Here is a 22,083-nt window from a genome sequence, read left to right on the forward strand (position 1 = left end):
ATCTTCCCCTCTCCACACACTTAAGCCAGGTTTCTCTTTCTCAGTACATTTTATAAATGTCAGTGTATTTCCAATTTTGTTTTACTGACACATAAGTTTTTTTCATCACACGTGTTCATGTAACAGAAGTTTCATAAAGCAGTAAAAGACCTCACTCTGTGTGATATATGTTGATACTTTTCAGATTAGCGTTTTTAAATGATAGCCGTGATCCACTAGTGGGTTGCTGCCTGCAATTTAAAAACACTGTTACATGCCTGATCTTCTTAGAATAGAATTTGGTAGCTTTGGCTTCAAAATAAGTTAAAGCAAGGTCTCACTCTGATGTCTCTCATTTCAGCCCTGCCTCAGAATGACATCAGAGGCAAGGAGTCATGGAAGGACATGGTATGCTCAGAATGATGAAAAGTTATTTTGTGACTAGAAAGTAGGTGAAAAGAAGTGGGTATGGTAGGAGTCCTGAACTAGATGAAGGCTAGTTTGTACTCATTTCTCAAGTTTAATAAGTGTTTTGGTTGTTTTTTTTTTTTTCTGTTTCTAGCTTAAAAATGGCTGCATAAGAGCACAAAATATGCAGATAATAGCATTCCAACAAAAATATAAAGAAGGCCAAGCATGGTGGCTCATGCCTATAATCCCAGTACTTTGGTAGGCTGAGTCAGGAGGATCTCCTGAGCCCAGGAGTTCAAGACCAGCCTGGGCAACATTGTGAGTCGCGCCCCATCTCTTCCAAAATGTTTAAAAAGGAATAAAACTAGAAATACAAAATCCATGTTAAGAAAGCTCTAAAACTTTACCAGAAAAAATAAGACGTAAATAAAGAGCGACCAGGTGCAGTGGCTTACGCCTATAATCCCAGCACTTTGGGAGGCCAACGCCAATGGATCACTTACGCTCAGGAGTTCGAGACCAGCCTGGGCAACATGCGAAACCCCATCGCTACCAAAAATACAAAAATTAGCCAGGCATGGTGACATGCACCTGTAGTCCCAGCACTCAGGAGGCTGAGGCAAGAGGATCACTTGAGCCCAGGAGGCAGAGATTGAAGTGAGCTGTAGTCTTACAGCTGCACTCCAGCATGGGCACCAGAGCCAGACCCTGTCTAAAAAAAAAAAAAAAAAAAAAAAAAGTGTGATACTGTATTCATTGTAATACTGTGTTCCTCGTTTGGAATATTTACTTTTGAAGATTTGTTTATTTTATGAACATTTTAGAGAGCTCATTCTTTGTGTTCTAGGAGTTATGGGTAGAGCTATGAACAAATTAAGGTCCCCTCTTTTATGGTGCTTATATCTTATTAGGTAAATTGCAGCGGGGAGGGGGTTGTTGAAGAGAAGGCAGGAAAAATGTAGTAAAATATATAGATGTCATATGATGAGAAGCTCTAAAAAAAAAATAAGACAAAGCTAAACTAAGGGAAGTAGGAAGTGCCAGGGGAGCCACTCTCATATAGAGCGCAGGGAAGGCCTCGCTCTAGGTGACATTAGCAGAGACCTGCATGAAGTAGAGCAGTATCTTCTAACTTATTTATAAATTCATAAGATTCTAGTAGAAATTTCAGTAGGGGTGTTTATAAACTTGAAGATTTATATATGAGCTTTAGAATCAGTAAAAACTCAAGAATAACCAAAAAATATTTTCAGTATATAGTGGGCAGCAGGTGTTTGTTCTACCAGACGTCAAAACATATCTTAAAGCTATAGTAATTCAAACAATGTGGTGTAGTCATATGGCACTTAATGATGAGAATACATTTTAAGAAATGCATCCTTAGGTGATTTCATTGTTTGTGCAAACATCATATGAGTATACTCACACAAACGCAGGTGGTGTAGCCTGCTACACACCTAGGCTATATGGTACAGCTTATTGCTCCTAGACTACAAGCCTATCCAACATGTTACTGTACTGAATACTACAGGCAGTTGTAACACAGTGGGAAGCATTTGTGCATCTAAACATAGAAAAGATATGGTAAAAAATACAGCGTGGAAGAATTTTTTTTTTTTTTTTAAAGCACTGACAATTTTTTAAATGGTACACCTGTATAGGGCACTTACCATAAATGGAGCTTGCAGGATTGAAAGTTGTTCTGGGTGAGTCAGCGAGTACGTGGCAAGTGAATGTGAAGACCTAGGACATTCCTGTTTATTACTGCAGGCTTTATAAACACTGTACATTGAAATTTATAAAATATTTTTCTTCAATAATTAATCTTAGCTTAGTTTTTAAACTTTTTACTTTAACTCTTTGACTCTTGTAATTTAACACTTAGCTTAAAACACAAACGTATTGAACAACTGTACAAAAATATGTTCTTTATATTCTTATTTTATAAGCTGTTCTCTATTTAAAATTTTTTTAACTTTTTCTTAAAAATCAAGTCACAAATATACATAGGAGCCTAGGCCTGCACACAATCAGGATCACCAAGACATTTCTAGGCAATAAGAATTTTTTACCTCCATTATAATCTTATGGCACAACCATTATTATCTTATGTGGTCCATCTCTGATGGAAACTGTTATGCAGTGTATATTGCTTTAGGTTGGGCAGATAGATGAGTGGAATGTAATAGAGTTTAGACTTTGACCCATGTATTTATAGGGAATTTAGTTCATAACAAAAATAACATTATCATTCAGTGGGAAAGGAATTCAGCAAATGGAGTTGAAATATTTGTCTATTAGGAAATAAAGATTTGTATCTCACTATATACAAATTACAGATGGTTAGGAGATTGATAGATTAATTGATTGACAGAGTCTTGCTCTGTTGCCCAAGCTGGAATGCAGTGGTGTGATCATAGCATACTATAACATCCTCCAACTCCTGGTCTCAAGTGATTGTCCTGCCTCAGCCTCCCAAGTAGCTGGGACTACAGGCATGAGCCACCATGTCCAGCTAATTTTTAGAATTTTTTTGTAAGAACGGGGTTTCACTATGTTGCCCAGGCTGGTCTCGAACTCCTGGCCTCAATCCTCCTGCCTTGGCCTCCCAAAGTGCTGGAGTTACAGGCATGAGCCACCACACCTAGCTGAGAAGTGTCTTGATTCATAGGCTTTGGGCTTTGCTTCACATACCATGTGGCACACTGGAAATGTTTAATAAACTTTTGCTGAATAGTATATTTTGCTTTTTAAAATTATTATTATTTTTATTTTTAGTAGAGATGGGGTTTCACCATGTTAGCAAGACGGTCTCGATCTCCTGGCCTCGTGATCTGCCCACCTTGGCCTCCCAAAGTGCTGGGATTACAGGCGTGAGCTACCCCGCCCGGCCGCTTTTGTTTTTAGTAACAGCTTTATTGAGATATAATTCACATACCATGCTCTTCACCCATTTGAAGTGTATAATTCACTGGTTGTTAATATGTTCGCAGAGTTGTGCAACCATCACTATTTTAGAGCACTATTCAATTTCAGAGCATTTTTATCACCCATTAAAAGAAACCCTGTCCCCATTAGTAGTCACTACTGATTTTTCCCCAACCCTTCCTCACTCAGCCTGAGACAACCACCTGCTAGTCTCCTTTCTCTGTGGATTTGCCCATTCTGGACATACATAAATGAAAGCCCAGAATATGTGATCTTTTGGGTCTGGCTTCTTTCACTTAACATGTTTTCACAGTTCATGCTTTTCTAACATGCATCAGTACTTCATTTTGTTTTATTCCTAAATAATATCCTATTGTATGCTTATACCACATTTTATTTATCCACTTATTTGGTGGACATTTGGTTCTACTTTTTGGCTGTTTTTAGTAGTGCTGCTGTGAACATTTATGCATAGGTTTCTGTCTACATGTGTTTTCATTTCTTTTCAGTATATACCTACCAGTATATTGCTGGGTCATATCATAACTCTTTTTAACCTTTCGAGGAATTGGCAGACTGTTTTTCCAAAGCAGCTGCATGATTTTAACATTCTTACAAGCAATGTGAAGTTCTACTTTTCTCCACATCCCTACTAATTAATTGCCTGTCTTCTTTATTATATTGCCTGTCTTCTTTTTTTTTTTTTTTTTTTTTTTTTGAGACGGAGTCTCGCTCTGTCGCCCAGGCTGGAGTGCAGTGGCCGGATCTCAGCTCACTGCAAGCTCTGCCTCCCGGGTTCACGCCATTCTCCGGCCTCAGCCTCCCGAGTAGCTGGGACTACAGGCGCCTGCCACCTCGCCCGGCTAGTTTTTTGTATTTCTTAATAGAGACGGGGTTTCACCGTGTTAGCCAGGATGGTCTCGATCTCCTGACCTCGTGATCCGCCCGTCTCGGCCTCCCAAAGTGCTGGGATTACAGGCTTGAGCCACCGCGCCCGGCTTGCCTGTCTTCTTTATTATAGCTATCCTACTGTTTGTGAAGGGGTATTGCATTGTGGTTTTGATTTTTATTTCTCTGATGGCCACTAATGTTGATTTTTTTTCATGTACTTACTGGCCGTTTATGTATCTTCTTTGGAGAAATCTTTATTGAGATCTTTTGCCTTTTTAAATGGGTTCATCTTTTTTATTTTAGAGTTATGTCGAGAATATATAAGACTCTTAGAGTTCCCTATCAGATACGTATTTTGCATGTATCTCCCAGTCTGTGGGTTGTTTTTCACTTTCTTGGTGTTGTCTTTTGAAGCACAATACTTCACATTTACCATTAGACCAGTTAAATAGATTGAGAGTTAAATCCATGTGAAAGTTGTACTCGTATTACAGTATTGGAAAGAACAATGTAATCAAGTTATTTTGTGGTATATTAGTACTTTTAACTAAGATCTGTTAAACTAAGCTAGAAATTAGCCGACATGTATTGTGGTCAGATCTTTTAGCTTTTATTCTAGTTTACTTTACTTTCAATATATTATGCTCACCAGATACTCTGTTTCTCACCCCACATGTATGCACATATCTTTGCATTCGTGACCTTTTAATTAGTATTAGATTTTTTCTTTTCTTTTTTTTTTTTTGAGACGGAGTCTGGCTCTTGCCCAGGCTGGAGTACTGTGGTGCAATCCCGGCTTACTGCAGTCTCTGCCTCCCAGGCTCAAGCAATTCTCCTGCCTCAGCCTCCTGAGTAAAGGGGTTACAAGCGTGCACCACCATGCCCGGCTAATTTTTTGTATATTTAGTAGACACAGGGTTTCACCATGTTGGCCAGGCTGATCTCGAACTTCTGACCTCAGGTGATCTGCCCACCTTGGTCTCCTGAAGTACTGGGATTACAGGTGTGAGCTACCGCACCCAACCTGGTGTTAGAATTCCAATTAGGTGTTTTCAGACTGCTTTAGCAAAAATAATTTGATGTAGAAGAGAATCTTAGCTGGATAAGCCATTTATGATTTTTATAGGTCATTAATCCTGTTGCCTACCACCTCACCATCCATTTGAATGACTAGTTTGAATATATTAGGAAGAATGTATCTCTACAGAGGATAATATAGCAATCCTTTTCTTAAATTTCCCTTATATATGAAATTTATATATATTTAATTTTATATATATATTCTTAAATTTTTTTTTATCATTTTCCTTCTTTCTTTGACATCCTCGAGCCATACTTTTCTTAAGTTTCATGCTAAATTCTACCCTGAATTAATGATGGTCGTTTATTTAACACACTGGTTCTAGATTCTTTTTCTAAATAATAATTGTGTAGATACAGATATTTTTCCCTGCTCACCAGATAGCCATTCTACTGGAACTTAATGGTTAGCATTCCTTTGTTTCTCAGTTATAAAAGGTCCCTGCAGATTTTAACTCTTAGCTAAACAGATGCTAACATGGGAGTGAGATCTAAGAATGCTAGCATAAATTTACAGAGATAAATCCTTAGATATCTTCATCATTGGTCATCTGGGGAGAGTAAATCTAGGAAGGGATTATAAAGTTTATTTGGACGTTTCGTTTTTTTTTTTTTTGAGGCGGAGTCTGGCTCTCTTGCCCATGCTGGAGTGCAGTGGCCGGATCTCAGCTCACTGCAAGCTCCGCCTCCTGGGTTCACGCCATTCTCCTGCCTCAGCCTCCCGAGTAGCTGGGACTACAGGCGCCCGCCACCTCGCCCAGCTAGTTTTTTGTATTTTTTAGTAGAGACAGGGTTTCACCGTGTTAGCCAGGATGGTCTCGATCTCCTGACCTCGTGATCCGCCCGTCTCGGCCTCCCAAAGTGCTGGGATCACAGGCTTGAGCCACCGCGCCCGGCCAGACGTTTCGTTTTTTGTTTTTATTTTGTTTTTTGTTAATCTACATGAAGTCGAGTTGTTCTTTCCCTTTTTTACCCTATTGAATTTTGTTTGAGGATAAACTCCTTGGTGTAGAAACTGTATCAAGGGTTTAAAGTTTTAATTTTTTTGAATATGTGTAATTTTTATTATTAGTGAAAAGAAATATATATATGTATCAGTTTACTATCTATATTTCTCCTTGTTCTAATTGTTTGCTTACACATTTTTCTGTTTGGTTTTAAAGTAAGGATCCAGCTAAGTGGTTGGTCATTTAACAGATATTTGAGCTTCTGTTGTATGCCCAGTTTTTCTTAAAATAACCACAAGAAGCCTAAGACAGGGGTCTTGATTTGAAGACATTAGTATGATAGATTGGTGGTTTTCCACCAAAGACAGTTTTATCCCCCGGGAGACATTTGACACTGTCTAGAGACAGTTTTTATTGTCTCAGCGGGGGGTGCTATGATGTCTAGTGGGTAGAGGCCGGGGATACAGCTAAAGAAAAGAATGCCAGTCTGGACAACATGGTGAAACACCATCTCCACAAAAAATAGAAAAATTAGCCAGGCATGGTGGCATGCTGTGTGCCTGTAGTGTCCCAGCTATTCAGGAGGCTGACGCAGGAGGATCACCTGAGTCTGGGGGAGGCTGCAGTGAGCCATGATTGCACCATGGAACTCCAGCCTGGGTGACAGAGCAAGACCCCATCTCAAGAAAGAAAATAATGCACAAGAAAGCCCCCCTGTACAAAAATTACCTGATTCTCAATAATGCTAGGATAGAGAAACCAAAGAAACCTGTGAAATAGCTAGGTGCTATTTAATCAAAACAAGTATTTTGAGCTCCAGAATAACATTTTTTAAAATTTATTTATTTTTTTTAAGACGGGGTCTCGCTGTCACCTAGGCTAGAGTGCAGCAATGTGATTTTAGCTCACTGCAGTCCTGAACTCCTGTATTCAAGTGATCTTCCCACCTCTGCCTCCTGAGTAGCTGGGACTACAGGCTCACACCACCACACCCCGCTAAGTTTTTTTTTTATTTTTGTAGACATGTGTCCAGGCTTGTGTTACTCCTGGTCTCAAGCAATCCTCCCGCCTTCCTTGGCCTCCCAAGTGCAGGGATTGCAGATGTGAGCCACTGCACCTGGCCTATAATAATATTTGAGCTCTGGATAATTCCCAGAAGGGAGAGATCGCAGGAGTTGACCCTTGGTTAGGCTTTGAAGGGGAAAATTTGGGATCTTCCTATAGTGCGGGAAGGGAGAAATGACAGGTCTTTGGGAAAATACAGCAGGATAGGACATTTGGGAGAAAGTTGACTTGTTTCTTAATTTAGGAAACAGAATAGTGACAACTAGAGTTATTGATATTTTGTCATCACCTCAAACACAAACAGGAAAGACTATAATGCAGACGGTAAGAGGTTGAAGAAACCAGAATTCTTTTTTTTTTTTTTTTTTTTTTGAGATGGAGTCTCGCTCTGTCGCCCAGGCTGGAGTGCACTAGTGTGATCGCTGCTTACTGCAAGCTCCGCCTCCTGGGTTCACACCATTCTCCTGCTTCAGCCTCCAGAGTAGCTGGGACTACAGGCACCCGCCACCATGCCCGGCTAATTTTTTGTGTTTTTTAGTAGAGATAGGGTTTCACCGTGTTAGCCAGGATGATCCTGACCTCATGATCCGCCCACCTTGGCCTCCCAAAGTTCTGGGATTACAGGCGTGAGCCACCGCGCCCGGCTGAAACCAGAATTCTTATCTAACCATGTTGCAGAGAGAACATTAACATTTCTTCATTTAATTGAGAGTTGATTTTGATCTCTGCAGTTTCTATTGCAAGAAGGCATTGCCTTCTCCAAGTGGCATCACAAGTGTCTGAGGGGCATGGTAACCTTTATTTCAGTATTGTGAGTGTTCTCTTTGTATACCTGTGCTTCGATAAGGCCAAGAAAATTAATATAAGCTCTGGGCCCTGCCTTTGAGTTAGGAGCTTTTGTCTGATGGGCTATTCTGCATTTATCTAAACATTTGGTCTTTTTTCAGTGTATTTTTTGCTCTTTTATATTTAAACTAGTTTGACCAGGTGATGGCTGCCATAGTGAGGACTTGCTTTGTGTTCATGCTGTGCTCTATACATTTTCACAACCAGTCATCATGATCAAGAACTTTCCGTCTTCATGTTTTAGGTCGTAGTTCCCCCACTCCCTGGGAAAGCGTTTTTGCGTCAGCTTCCTTTTAGAGGAGATGATGGAATATTTGATGACAATTTTATTGAGGAAAGAAAACAAGGGCTGGAGCAGTTTATAAACAAGTAAGTGCTTCCTATTCCTCAAAGTGTAGCAGTGAGGTATGTTTTGAGACTACTTGAAGTGACTACTTATAGTTTAGATGTTAAGCTAAACTGCACTGTTGCCTTTTAGCCATTTCCTAACTTTTCATATCATTTAAACAAAGTAAAGTATCCGACAAGTTGAATATCATGTGATAAATATTAACACACTTGAGTGATTGAAATGAGCATCTTTGTGTTGACCTAAGTTTTGTATTTGTTTTTCTTGGTTAATTTATGCAAATTACATTTAAAATTACGGCATTTAAAAAATACAGTTTTACTTATGATTCTTTCTGATTTAAGGTATGTTCTAGCATGAACAATAAAACTTACAATATACTTGCAATCATCTTGTCTGATTGCAGATGGAGGTATTAGCATGTCTTGTATAAAGGTGCACATTTTTAATTTTCATGGTAAAATGTATTCTTTTAAAAATGTAAGAGGACTTAGGATTGTTTCTCTCTTACTTTAGAAACTCTTGATAAGCTCAAACCAATATTTTTAGCTTTTAATTTTATTCCCGTTTGAAATACAGCTATTTTGTAAAGTAATAGAAAGCCAAAATGATAGAAAGATTTATGCCAAGAAAGACCTCACTGTAATTGTGCATTGGCCTTAAACTAGGAAAAGTAAATCAAATCCTACAGAATATGGTAATATGAGCTTACACTTTAAATTTTATCTAGTGATTTGAAGATGCATGAGTGGTAAACAGAAGAGAAAGGGTTACATAAAGCCCTTGGTTATCTACTATAGCACTCAATCTTCATTGTCTGTAAACCTTTTTTTTTTTTTTTTTTTGACAAAGTCTTGCTCTGTCACCCAGGCTTTGGAGTGTAGTGGTGCAATCTCGGCTCACTGAAACCTCCACCTCCCAGGTTCAAGTGATTCTCATGCCTCAGCCACCTGAGTAGTTGGGATTATAGGTGCACACCATAGTGTCTGGCTTATTTTTGTGTTTTTAGTAGAGACAGGGGTTTGCCATATTGGCCAGGCTGGTCTCGAACTCCTGACCTCAAGTGATCTGCCTGCCTCAGTCTCCCACAGTGCTGGGATTACAAGCATGAGCCACCACGCCTGGCCTATATTAGATGTTTTTAAGTTGTAAGATAGGAGTCTGGTTGCCCAGTCTGGTTTTAAGCAGGCAAAAACAAAATGCCTGGATATTTGTGCCTGTTTTTTTAGTATTTGGGGCTTTTATTGAACTTCATTGTATTTCTAACTTCAATCCTGTATCTTCTCCTCTTTAAAATAGATTCTGGCCTGGTGCAGTGGATCACACCTGTAATCCCAGTACTTTGGGAGGCCGAGGTGCGCAGATCACTTGAGGTCAGGAGTTCCAAGGCCACATGGCAAAACCCTGTCTCTACTAAAAATACAAAAATTAGTGGGGCGTGGTGGTGCACGCCGGTAGTCTCAGCTACTCAGGAGGCTGTGGCAGGAAAATCGCTTGAACCTGGCAGGTGGAGGTTGCAGTGAGCCGAGATCACGCTACTGCACTCCAGCCTGAGTGACAGAACAACACTTTATCTCAAAAAAAAAAAAAAAAAAAAAGGTTCTTACGATCAATTGACATGTTTCACTTTTAACATTAAAATTAAAGTTTCTTATGAATACACCAGCTATATGTAAAGCTAATTGGATACATGTACCACATGCAGTGAAAAATTTGTGATTAAATGTTTTCTAAATTAAGAGTTGTGAACCAAACAAAAGAACATATGCTATTAGTTGATAGTGCATAGCTTTATGGACAGTCCAGAATAATACTTATTAGTAAACTGTACATGCTTCTGGGCCAAGCATGGTGGCTCATGCCTGTAATCCCAGCACTTTGGGAGGCTGAGGTGGACAGATCACTTGAGGTCAGGGATTTGAGACCAGCCTGGCCAACATGGTGAAACCCCGTCTCTAGTAAAAATTAGCTGGGCATAGTGGCACACGCCTGTAGTCCTAGATACTCAGAGGGCTGAGGCACAAAATCACTTGAACCCAGGAGATGGAGGTTGCCATGAGTCAAGATCAGGCACTGCACTCCAGCCTGGGCAACAGAGCAAGACTCCATCTCAAAAAAAAAAAAAAAAATTATACATACTTCTTAACCTTAAAATATGTGTTTTGAACTCCCCCACCTTGTGTAAAATGTTGGACTAAATTTATATTTTTTATTCTTAGGGTCGCTGGTCATCCTCTGGCACAGAATGAACGTTGTCTTCACATGTTTTTACAAGATGAAATAATAGATAAAAGCTATACTCCATCTAAAATAAGACATGCCTGAAATTTGGCAAGAAGGGGCAAAAATGTGACTATTAATGATTGATAAGCACCAGTGAAGAAGTTCTAACTTTTAGCATGCTGCACAGAAACTGGTATAACATGCCTTCAGTATACTAACACTCATATGCTCAGTTTTGTTTTGTTTTGGCAGTTGACAAGAAGTTAATTTGCTTTAGTGAAAATCCCTCATTCCAGCCTTTCTATATAAATAGCTCTTCCTTGCTGTTTTAATGTGGTGCACACTGTAGCCTCACAAACCTGTTATTCCAATGTAATCTGCAGTGTCCTAACTAAAGTTACTGGCTTGGTCTTATTTGCACAGTTTTTGTGTCTTGTTTGCTTCTTGCATCTGATTAACTAGAATATTTCTCTTTCCCCCTTTTAATGTGTGATGTCACTTGACCCAATTTATGTGTAGGAGCACTACACCATTGGTTTCCAATACTGCACACGTAAGATACATACTTGTGTGCAGAAAGTATCTTCCTTCAGGCTTGTAATACCCTTCACATGGAAGATTAATGAGGGAAATCTTTATATTCTGTATAAAAACAAAATCAAATTTATATACTAAAATCATTTGTCTAAAAATTTAAGTTGTTTTCAAATAAAAATTAAAATGCGTTTCTGATATGCACTGATTGTGTTGCCTCCAGCTTTTCTTTGCTCTCTATGAGTGACTGCTTAAGTCACTTGTTGAGAGGGATTATTTACTAATTATATACTTCTCATTCCTGTCATTCCATTCCCTTTAAACAGTGGTGACATCAAATATACTTCCACCCATTGAATGGGGTGTTTTCAACAACAACAAAAGTGATATACTAAAAAATTTATTCCTTAAGACTTACTGAATCATTTTGAAGCACTTTTGTGTATTTCAAAACTGTTTTATAATCTCAAGTCATTTATTAAAAGGACTTTTAAAGATAACTCAATACCATTTCTCCTATTTTTCAGAAGTTTTTTCCTAGTTCAACTGAGTGACTTGTTTAAATAAATTTAGCAGGGGTGTAATAACTCTTCTTAGTCAGCAGGTTTGTGCTTTCTCTTTAATTTGGTTTGGGATACTAGCACACTTTATCCTCTTTAAGAGAAGGGCACAATCTTGTAGCCTGACCTGCAAAAATGATAAGATACCAGAAAATACATGACTTCTTGCTGCCTAGCTTGTGTTGTGGTCAGACCTTTCAGCCAGAATGTGGTCTCTAGTTTGAGTCTGTACAACTTCTGGTGGTTTGGGGACCCGTTGTGACTTGGAGTTAAATCCCAAGGTAAAGAAATTTTGTCCTCCTACAACAGAGGCGTCTCCTCTGAAGATGGATCAGTCCATTTAAAAGGAAACAAGCTTAGGTCTTGGCCAAACTAGGACGTCCACCAAGCAGATGGAAGTCATAGGAAGAAGTCATAGTTGCCCCATAAGGCCTTTCGTTGCTCAAACAGTATTTCACAGTTCCCTAATACTGGAGATTTCAATTACCGTAAAGTAAGAAGGTACAAAGCTAAGCAACACGTAAGTTTTATTTCAGTGAACTGAGAAGTAAAGTCAAAGGCTGTCAGTTTTGGGTATGCAGAACAGAATAATGGTAGCTCTGCAAAACCAAATAATTCTTTAAAGCAGTGGTTCTCAGCAAGGCACAGTGACTTGCACCTATAGTGCCAGCATTTTGGGAGGCCAAGGCAGGAGGATTGCTTGAGGCCAGGCGTTCTGAGACCAACCTGGGTAACATAGTGAGACTGTGTCTCTACAAAAAGTTTAAAAATTAGCTGGACATGGTAGTGTGTGCCTGTAGTCCCAGCTACTTGGGTGGCTAGCCGGAAGTGTATCTTGAGCCCAGGAAGTTGAGGTTGCGATGAGGCAAGATCATGCCACTTCATTCTAGCCTGGGTGAGAGTGAGACCCTGTCTCAAAAGAATTTTTTTTTTTTTTTTTTCTGTTAAACATTAAAATAAAGCAGTGGTTCTCAACCAGGGATGATTTTGTCCCCCAGCGGATGTTTGGCAATGTCTGAAGATATTTTTGGTTGTCTCAACTAGGGAATGTTACTGGAATGTAACAGGTGGATGTCAGAGATGCTGCTAAACCTCTTACAATGAACAAGCCAGCCTCCCACAACAGAAAAATGTCAGTAATGTCAAGGTTTCCACTCACCATGGAGTCTTGATTTTGATCACTCACAGACAAGGAATAGTGTGGTTTAGGATGGTTTGTACCAGCCTGCCCACTTTTAACCTCTACCACAATTTCCTAAGGGCAGGCATGCTCTTGAAAAGTCAATGGTTTTAAAGTAGGCGAAAAGTTTATTCCAGGTAACATGTTTTTGCCTAATGGAGGAGGGTACTTTTCAGTGATGTCTCGTAGGAAATTGAGACCATGGTTTATAGTAAAACTATGCCTTTAATCCACTAAAGTAAAAATACAGGTGCTCATAATTCTAACTACATAGGAGGGGATTCCAGAATCCCTTAAGAATCTTCCTAAAAAAACTAATTTGGCAGTGAATTACAAAGCAATAGATGGGTAATTCTAAGGAATCTCAGGCTCTGTGTCCATTGTTTAAGTATTTAATTGCCTTGTCTCAACTCCTGCCAGTTATAAAGGGTCAATATTGGTGGTAACTTTAGTAACTTACATTGAGGATTACATGTAAAATTCATAGAACAGTGTCGGAACATATAAAAGCATAATAATAGTTATTAGTTGACAGTGGTAGTCATGGATACAACAGTAGTAGCAGCAAATGGTACCACTCTTACTCATTTACCATGGCAGTTCCAGAATAGGTTTATCTGGTATTTGGTTTGCTACCCAGAGGTTCTGCCATCATGACCCCTGGTAGTGATTATGACTTGGGGGAAGGGGTGTTAGGGGAGGAGGAGCATCTCCTTTTTATTACATCCCATGGTTTTTCCACTCAGCCCTCTTTGCTAGGAGGCCACCCTAGATTAAAAGCTGTCCTGTTGTGTCCACTTGCTTTGCCTTTTTTGGTTACATGAGTGGGGTGAATATGGCCAATGAAGGAATAAGGCTGTGGCCCCCAGGCCTTTACAGATAAAATGTGTTTGAGCTATGGATGGACAGAGTTTAGGCCACTCCCTGGCATATAGATTAATATTCAGTGGGTGCCAGCTGCTATTATTAACAAAACGCCAGTGTTTAGGCTAGGAAAGGAGTTAAAACTGTTTTAGGATAGAGATAATAAGTTTGTAATAATTCCACTGTGATCTCTGTCACAGAACTTCCCTATGAGGTACATAATGTTATTTTTACAAATGAGAAGACTGAGGTTTTGGAAGCTTGAGCAGAATTTTCAAGGTTAACCGGGAGAGGATGGTACTGGATATAAACTGTGAAGATGTTTGATTCTAAAGGCCATGGCTTGGTGTACTTCCTTGTGGACAGGGCCTATGATTTTTTTTTTTTTTATTGAGATGGAGTCTCACTCTTCCCCAGGCTGGAGTGCAGTGGCATGATCTTGGCTCACTGCAGCCTCCGCCTCCTGGGTTCAAGCAATTCTCCTGCCTCAGCCTTCCGATGTAGCTGGGATTACGGGCGTGCGCCACCATGCCCAGCTAATTTTGTATTTTTTTTAGTGGAGACGGGGTTTCACCATGTTGGTCAGGCTTGTCTGGAACTCCTGACCTCAAGTGATCCACCCGCCTCAGTCTCCCAAAGTGCTAGGATTACAGGCGTGAGCCACCGCGCCCAGCCGTGCCTCTGACTTTCAATACAGTTACTGAATGAGTGAAAGGGTGAATGTTAAGAAACAATTCCTATATCGTTTGTTATGAATGAATAGGTTTGGTTTGGTTTTTCTAATAGTATTTTTCACTTTGTCTCCCTAGTATGTTTTTTAGTTTTGATTTTAAGTTTAGGTGTAAGTAGCTCTTTTGGACATGGCACAGCTTACTTGAAGTATCGTATTTTCCTAAACATAGCTACCCACCACAATTACTCTCTTAGGACTGAGTTTAGGATTTTCTTTTTTAAAGCTTCCCAAGTAATTCCGAAACTGTCAGGTTTGGTCATTTAGCTCAGAGGCCCTGTGATTTCCTTGAACTTGGTCAAATCTGATCTTACCTGGCTACTTAAGTCATTACAGAAAGAAATCAAGAAATTGAGAAAAAAGGATTTATCAGAACTTGAGAAATCACTTTTGTAAATCCTAATTTACAGGAAGTGAAGTTTGCTTTATTCCAACCTTGCTAAGAAAATAAGACTGACTTGGAGGCCAGGGAAATGAATTTAAAAGCACAAAGGAAGCTTAGAGGGTGCTGGGCAATAACACCTCATCCCAGATGCTCTTTACTGTAGAGTGAGTGCCAGAAATGAAAGCGACCCAGTGGACTCAACTAGCAACACCAAGCACTTGATTGTGCAAAGTGCTGACAGACAGGCGAGATCAAACACCAGCCCTTTCCTCAAACCTAGACATGAAAAGACTAAGAGGTACAGTAGTCACGGCAAATGTGAGGACAAGAAGGGACACAGTAGTTCAGGTGGATGGAAGGGAATGACCAAAATGATATAAATAATTCTGGTTTAAGCTTCTACAGGTAAAAAGCTTGAAAGTTGGCACCAAGCCTGGCACAGTGGTATGCACCCGTAATCAACAGTACTTTGGGAGGCTGAGGCAGGTAGATTACTTGAGCCTAGGAGTTCGAGACCAGCCTGGACAACATGGCAAAACCCAGTCTCTATAAAAATTAAAAAATTAGCCAGGGATGGTGGCACGCACCTGTAGTCCCAGCTACTTGGGAGACTGAGGCGGGAGATCACCTGAGCCTGGGAGAGTGGGGCTGCAGTGAGCCGTGATTGCGCTGCTGCACTCCAGCCTGGGTGACAGAGTGAGACCCTTTCTCAAGAGAAAAAGTTATCATCTTGTCCTTACAACAAGAAAAATCTGGACAAATGGAAAATCAGTGACTTTTCTTGGACCCATCAGAGAATTGAGGTTGAAGGGCAAACCATCATCCTAAAGTCTGGAGAAACGGCTATCTAGAGAGAGACAGCCAAAATCTGCTTATCTGGAGCAAAAGCTACTGGAGCCATAAGCTAGTTGGAAACACTTAGATGGTAATGAATTGCTAGCAGCTGAGTGTGGGCGAGTATGAGAGTGAGAAGTCCCTGGGGATCATAGTCTTAAGAGGGGTCTCCACAGGTTCGTGAGCTTTACCTCCAAGAATCCCACCACATTCTCGGTGAAGATCTAGTAAGATCTGTGGCTCTGATGTGGAAAAGGGATCAATGTCCAAAACCTTTATTACAAAGGCTTACTCTCCAGGGTGAAAGACTGCCAGAGCCTTATCCCAATTGGCGGAAGGGCGTTCTTCCCACTCTAGCCCCTCCCCTCTAGGCTTCCTGTCTTTCTTAATTGGGGCGGGGATGGGGACTTAGTCAAGAGGGGTCAGGATTTCAAGGAAATAGACTGCAAATGCTGCAGCCAGAGAAGGGAGTAGGAGGCCAGAAAGGAAAAGCTCTACCACTGGAAAAACACTTGTGAAGCTCACAGGCCCACTAAGACATAGATTTTATCTGAAGATTATAGAATATCCCGCTTCCCACAGTTTACCACCGCACCAGTGGGATTCCAGTGTAACCGTAGTGGATTACAGCTGGAAGTCCCCCTCTGTGGAGGAGTAACTAGGGAAACCCAAAGTTAAGAGACAGGCAAAAGCAAAGACACTAGAGGAAGGTGAAACCTCTGGCACCTGTAACTGCAGCAAACATTTAACATAGTCCATCCTCTAGCCAGATTACCATGAACCTTCACACTTAAGGCCTGTCTACCTCAGTTTCTATTACCCAGTGCAACATACTGGCTTTCAACAAAAAAATTTCAAGGCATGCCAAAAAGAAAGAAAAAACAGTCTGAAGAGAGAAAGCAATCAGAACCAGAGTTGGATATGACACAGATTCCCTGTTTGATAATTACAACCTAACATATTAAAATTTGTAATGGAAAAAGTAGACATGTGCAAGAATAGATGGGTAATCAGAGAGATGGAAATTCAAAAGGAAATGCTAAAAATCAAAATCACTATAATAAAAACGAAGAATGTTTTTGATGGACTCATAAGTAGACTTGACAAATTTAGGAAACAATTAGTGAATTTGAAGGTAGGTCAGTAGGAACTTCCCAAACTGAAATGGGAAGAGAAAAAGTAGGAAAAAAAACCCAGACCATCCGAAAACTGGGATCATTTCAAAAGGTACAGCATATGTGTAATTGGAACACGTGAAAAAGAAAGAGTAGAGCAAAAAAATACATACAGTTGAACAATGCAGGGGTTAGGGGTGCCAACCCCTCATATAGTTGAAAATTTGCATATAACTTTTGACTCCCCCAAAATTTAATAGCCTACTGTTTTCCAGAGGCCTTGCTGATAACATAGTTAACAAGTATTTTGTATGTTACGTGTATACTGTATTTTTAAAGTAAGCTAAAGAAAATGTTACTAAGAAAATCCTAAGGAAGAGAAAACATTCACTATTCATTAAGTGGAAGTGGATCACCATAAAGGTCTTCATCCTCATCTTCACGTTGAGTAGGCTGAGGAGGAGGAAGAGGAGGAAGAGGAAGGGTTGGTCTTGCTGTCGAGGGGTGGGGAGGCGGAGAGGTGGAGGAGGTGGAAGGGGAGGCAGAAGGGACAGGCACATTCTATTACTTTTATTGGAAAAGTCTGTGTATGAGTGGGCCTGCGCAGTTCAAACCCGTGTCGTTCAAACTGTCTATATGTTTGAAGTAATAATGGCTGAGACCTTTCCAAAGTTAGTGAACCAAACCGCGGATCCAGGATGCTGAGAGAACACCAAGCAGAATAAATTTAAAAATAATAACCTTGTTGGTAAAAAAATAAAAATAACAAAAACACCTAGGGATGTCATGTTCAAACTGCAAAAAAACCACAGACCAAGATAAAATCTTGAAAGAAGTCAGAGAAAAAAGTAAAATAAGGGAGTGCTGGCATGACAGTTTGTAAGTATCTTTTATCAGCAGTCTTGAGAACAGAGGTGGTAATATTTTATAATACCTGGAGTCTAATTTGAATGGGAAAATGGTGTATCTTTAATATTCTTTTTTTTCTTCTGCTCTAAGGGAGAGAGAGAGGGGGTCACCTTTAATAGTCTGTAACTAAAATTTATTATTTCTTCCATTATGAATGTAGAAGTAAACCAGAGTATTCGTAGAAGCAGGACTTTTGACTGTCACCAATTAAAAAATGTAAGTATGTTAATTATATCACATTTGTTGTTGCAGATCTTGAAATACATTGATCACTGCTTGAAAATTATTGTAGTTATCAGACTCACCCCCAGATCTTGTTTAATTTTTTTCTTCTTTCTTTTTTTTTTTTTTTTTTTTTTTGAGACAGGGTCTCAATCTGTTGCCCAGGCTAGAGTGCAGTGGTGGGATCTCGGCTCACTGCAGCCTCCACCTCCCGGGTTCGAGCGATTCTCCAGACTCAGCCTCCCAAGTAGCTGGAACTATAGGTGCACACATGCCTAATTTTTTTTTTGTTTCCAGTAGAGTCAGGGTTTCACCGTGTTGGTCAGGCTGTTCTCAAACTCCTGGCCTCAAGTGATCCGCCCTCCTTGGCCACCCAAAGTGCTGGGATTACAGGTGTGAGCCACCACACCCAGCTTGTTTAACATTTTCCAAAGAAGCACATATTTTATCACAAGTTTTAAAATATTTTAATAAACATACTTCAATAAGTTGGTTTCTTTTATAATCCTATGTATTTTATTTTATACTTTTACAAACAGATATGTGAGTAGGGGTCTTTACAAAAATGTTTAAGACTCTGAATGCTCCTGTCACAGAGTAAGATCTGAAGTGCCTGGAGTTAGCCTGATGTGGAACAGGTTCACTTGGTGCTCCGGTGTGTGTACAAGGGGAAACAGGAGCAGGAGAGACAGAAAGACAGAGATTGGTGATCCGACCACCTATTGAGTGTTTAGGTTTCGGTGTAGGCTTTTACATGTATTACCTCATTTAATTATCGAAACAGCCCTATTGGATGGGTATTATCTTCATTTTACCAAGAGAGGAAATGGAACAGAGTTTAATTTGTCCAAGGTCACACAGCCAGTAAAAAGTACAATTGGGATTCAAACCCAAGTCTTTGTGATTCTAAAACCTGCACCTGTGTGATGGATGCTGCCTCCAATCTGGACCGTGTGCAGCTTGGCCAAGGCCCATGCCGAACACTCGCCCTGACAGCTGGTGCCTGCAGACTCCTGGACTCTACACCCCTCGTGCTCGCACAGTTGCCTTGGTGCCAGTGTTATCAAAGAGGCCAACATGAGCAGAGGCTCATGTTGAGCTAAAGAAAAATTAAACATTTAAGAGAATTCAGTTATAAACCTGGAATGGTCGTTCCTGCTTGACAGATGTAAACACCGCAGCTTTGTCATTGCTTAGCGCTCTCCGCACATTTCCTTTCCTTTCTAGCTAGATTATACTTTAATCCAGTTGTTTTCATGTTCACTCAATCCAAACCATGTTTAACCGGTTTATTCATTGGAGTGTCTCTGAGGTGAAGAAAGTTTTGTCCTTTCAACTTCACTGGGGATTTGCTGTCTTCTTTCTGCAAAGGGATTTTCCTGGATCTGTAATCTGAACACTTTGACCTGTGAGGGTTTTTCCCCCCAACTAGGAGCAAATTTGTGAGGCTTGACCCTTTGTGTGCTGTGAAGCAGAGACAATGCCCTTCTGTGAATGTCTTCTCCTCTTGAGGACAGTAGTAATTGGCGACAGGAATGTTAATCATTTGGCGAGCGCTTCTTCATGACCTTGCTGCCCTTTGCCACTGCAGCCAACTCCCAGCTTGCCTCTACTCCCTCCTTGAGAATGGAGCCGCCATTTTGTGGCAGCTTTCTAGAGAGGTTTTGTTCAAGAGCACTTTGAGAGTTGACAGTCTGACTTAAACTGAAGTAAGTGAATACCAGTTCACTCTCAGATCAGTCTGAGCTGATGAGACAACAGGTCCTCACACACATTGTCTGGTGGAAGGATAGATTGTTACAACTTTTATGGAAGGCAATTTGGCAATAACTATGAAAACTATATGCCCAGGAATCCCACTTCTAGGAATTTATCTCAGAGCACACTTTCTATTTGGAGATACATTTGTAGAATATAGATTTTCTTTTAATATTAATTGAATATATCTTAAAGATTATATAAGAAAGAGATAACATTGAACATTGGTTGTCTGGCTTGGGGACTGGGTGGCTCAAGGACAGGGACAAAGGGAAAACGTTACTTTAAAAACAAAAAACACAAAAACGCTTTTTATTTTTGAATAATTTTTTTTTCTTTGAGACAGAGTCTTGCTCTTGTCACCCAGGCTGGAGTGCAGTGGCACAATCTCAGCTCACTGCAACCTCCACCTCCCAGGTTCGAGTGATTCTCATGCCTCAGCCTCCCAAGTAGCTGGGATTACAGGCACGTGCCACCACGCCTGGTTAATTTTTGTATTTTTAGTAGAGATGGAGTTTCACCATCTTGACCAGGCTAGTCTCAAACTCATGACCTCAGGTGATCTACCCGCCTTGGCCTCCCAAAGTGCTGGGATTATAGGCGTAAGCCACTGCGCCTGGCCTGTTTTGGAATAATTTTAGATTTACAGAAAAGTTGTAAGAATACAAAGAGTTATATACCCCTTCATGCTGACATCTTACAGGACCATGGCATATTTGTCAAAACTAAGAACCAAGCACTGGGACCAGGAGTGGTGGCTCACGCCTGTAATCTCAACACTTCGGGAGGCCAAGGCAGGTGATCACTCGAGACCAGGAGTTCGAGACCAGTTTGGTCAACATAGTGAAACCCCCTCTCTACCAAAAACACAAAAATTAGCCGAGTGTGGTGGTACGCACCTGTAATCCCAGCTACTAGGGAGGCTGAGGCCGGAGAATCGCTTAAACCCAGGAGGCAGAGGTTGTAGTGAACTGAAATTGTGCCACCGGACTCCAGCCTGGGCAACAGAGTGAGACTCTGTCTCAAAAAAAAAAGAAAAGAAAAGAAAGAAAGAAACTAGTATTGGTACATTGTTACTAACCAAATTCCAAACTTTGACTTTCACTAGTTTGGTTTTTTTTTAATTATTTTTTAAATTTTTTTAGAGATGGGGGTGCGTGGCTCACTGTGTTGCCCATGCTGGTCTCCAACTCCTGGACTCAAGTGATCCATTCACCTTGGCCTCCCAAAGTGCTGGGATTACAGGTGTGAGCCACAGTGCTGGACCACTTTCACTAGTTTTAAAGAATATCCTTTTTCTGTTCCAGGAGCCAATCCAGGAAACCATATTTCACTTAGTCCTCCTATCTCTTTAGTTTCCTGGTCTGTGACATGTATATCCTTTTGAACTTTGTATCATGTGACTATTAACTATTCAAAAACAAGTAAATTAATTTATTAATTATTGCTTTTTTTTTTTTTTTTTTTTTTTTTTGGTAGAGTCTCACTCTGTCGCCTAGGCTGGAGTGCAGTGGTGCCATCTCGGCTCACTACAACCTCTGCCTCCCAGGTTCAAGTGATTCTCCTGCCTCAGCCTGAGTAGCTGGGATTACGGGCACGTGCCACCATGCCCAGCTATATTTTTGTATTTCTAGTAGAGACGGGATTTCACCATGTTGGTCAGGCTGGTCTTGAACTCCTGACCTCGTGATCCGCCTGCCTTGGTCTTCCAAAGTGCTGGGATGACAGGTGTGAGCCATCGCACCCGGCCAAAAACAAGTAAGTTTTTTAAAAGAAATAGACTTGGAAAGTGCTAGGATGTTAGAACTGTAACAAATCTTAGAAGCAATCTCATCTAAGCCTCTCATAATGGGAAGGGACTTGTCCAAGGGCCTCCCCTAACAGCAGACCTGGGGCTCAGACTAGAAACCAAGGGGAGGGGCCCTTGGAGAGTGGTTGAAAGAACACAGGCTTTGAAGTCACCCAGTCTTGGGCCAGTCACTACACTTCTATTTGGACTGGCTTCTTTCGCTCCACATAATGTTTTAAGAGTCATCCATGGTGCACACATATCAATAATTTCCTTAAAAGACCAAAAAAATTAAAAACAATTCCTTGAAGAAGTATTCCTGATTTCTAAGAATTTTCTGAGAAGAAGAAGTGTGTTTCTCTATCCTGGATCTGTACTTGTGCAGAAATGCGACACCACTGACCACTCTCTAACCTTCCCATAGACATTCCCGCACATTTCAGCACCAAACAGAAGCTGGCTTGGTGCACTTTGTCCTCAGCCC

General features: G+C 40.5%; 1 protein-coding gene and 1 long non-coding RNA gene across 4 annotated transcripts in view; one reads left to right on the forward strand and one right to left on the reverse strand.

Annotated features, from left to right (window-relative positions):
- Positions 1 to 11,753, forward strand: part of LOC116275386 (sorting nexin-3) — a 51,614-nt gene extending 39,861 nt beyond the window's left edge. The window contains exons 3-5 of one of the 3 annotated variants that reach the window (XM_031667549.1): positions 8,392 to 8,516; positions 9,796 to 9,851; positions 10,716 to 11,753. In XM_031667549.1, the coding sequence (XP_031523409.1) occupies positions 8,392 to 8,516; positions 9,796 to 9,851; positions 10,716 to 10,780 (246 nt within the window). In that variant the 3' untranslated portion in view covers positions 10,781 to 11,753. Of the gene's footprint in view, positions 1 to 340; positions 505 to 8,391; positions 8,517 to 9,795; positions 9,852 to 10,715 lie in introns of those variants that run through there. The other 2 variants (XM_031667550.1, XM_031667551.1) reach the window with 2 other exon arrangements.
- LOC116275387 lies at positions 148 to 13,020 on the reverse strand. Its single transcript, XR_004184460.1, has 3 exons — positions 12,973 to 13,020; positions 2,061 to 2,172; positions 148 to 230 (listed from the first exon to the last, which is right to left on the reverse strand). It is a non-coding gene; the product is annotated as an uncharacterized LOC116275387 (long non-coding RNA).
- Between the last annotated feature and the right edge of the window lie 9,063 nt (positions 13,021 to 22,083).

This window comes from Papio anubis, chromosome 6, assembly GCF_008728515.1.
Source record: "Papio anubis isolate 15944 chromosome 6, Panubis1.0, whole genome shotgun sequence".
NCBI classification, from domain to species: Eukaryota; Metazoa; Chordata; class Mammalia; order Primates; family Cercopithecidae; genus Papio; species Papio anubis.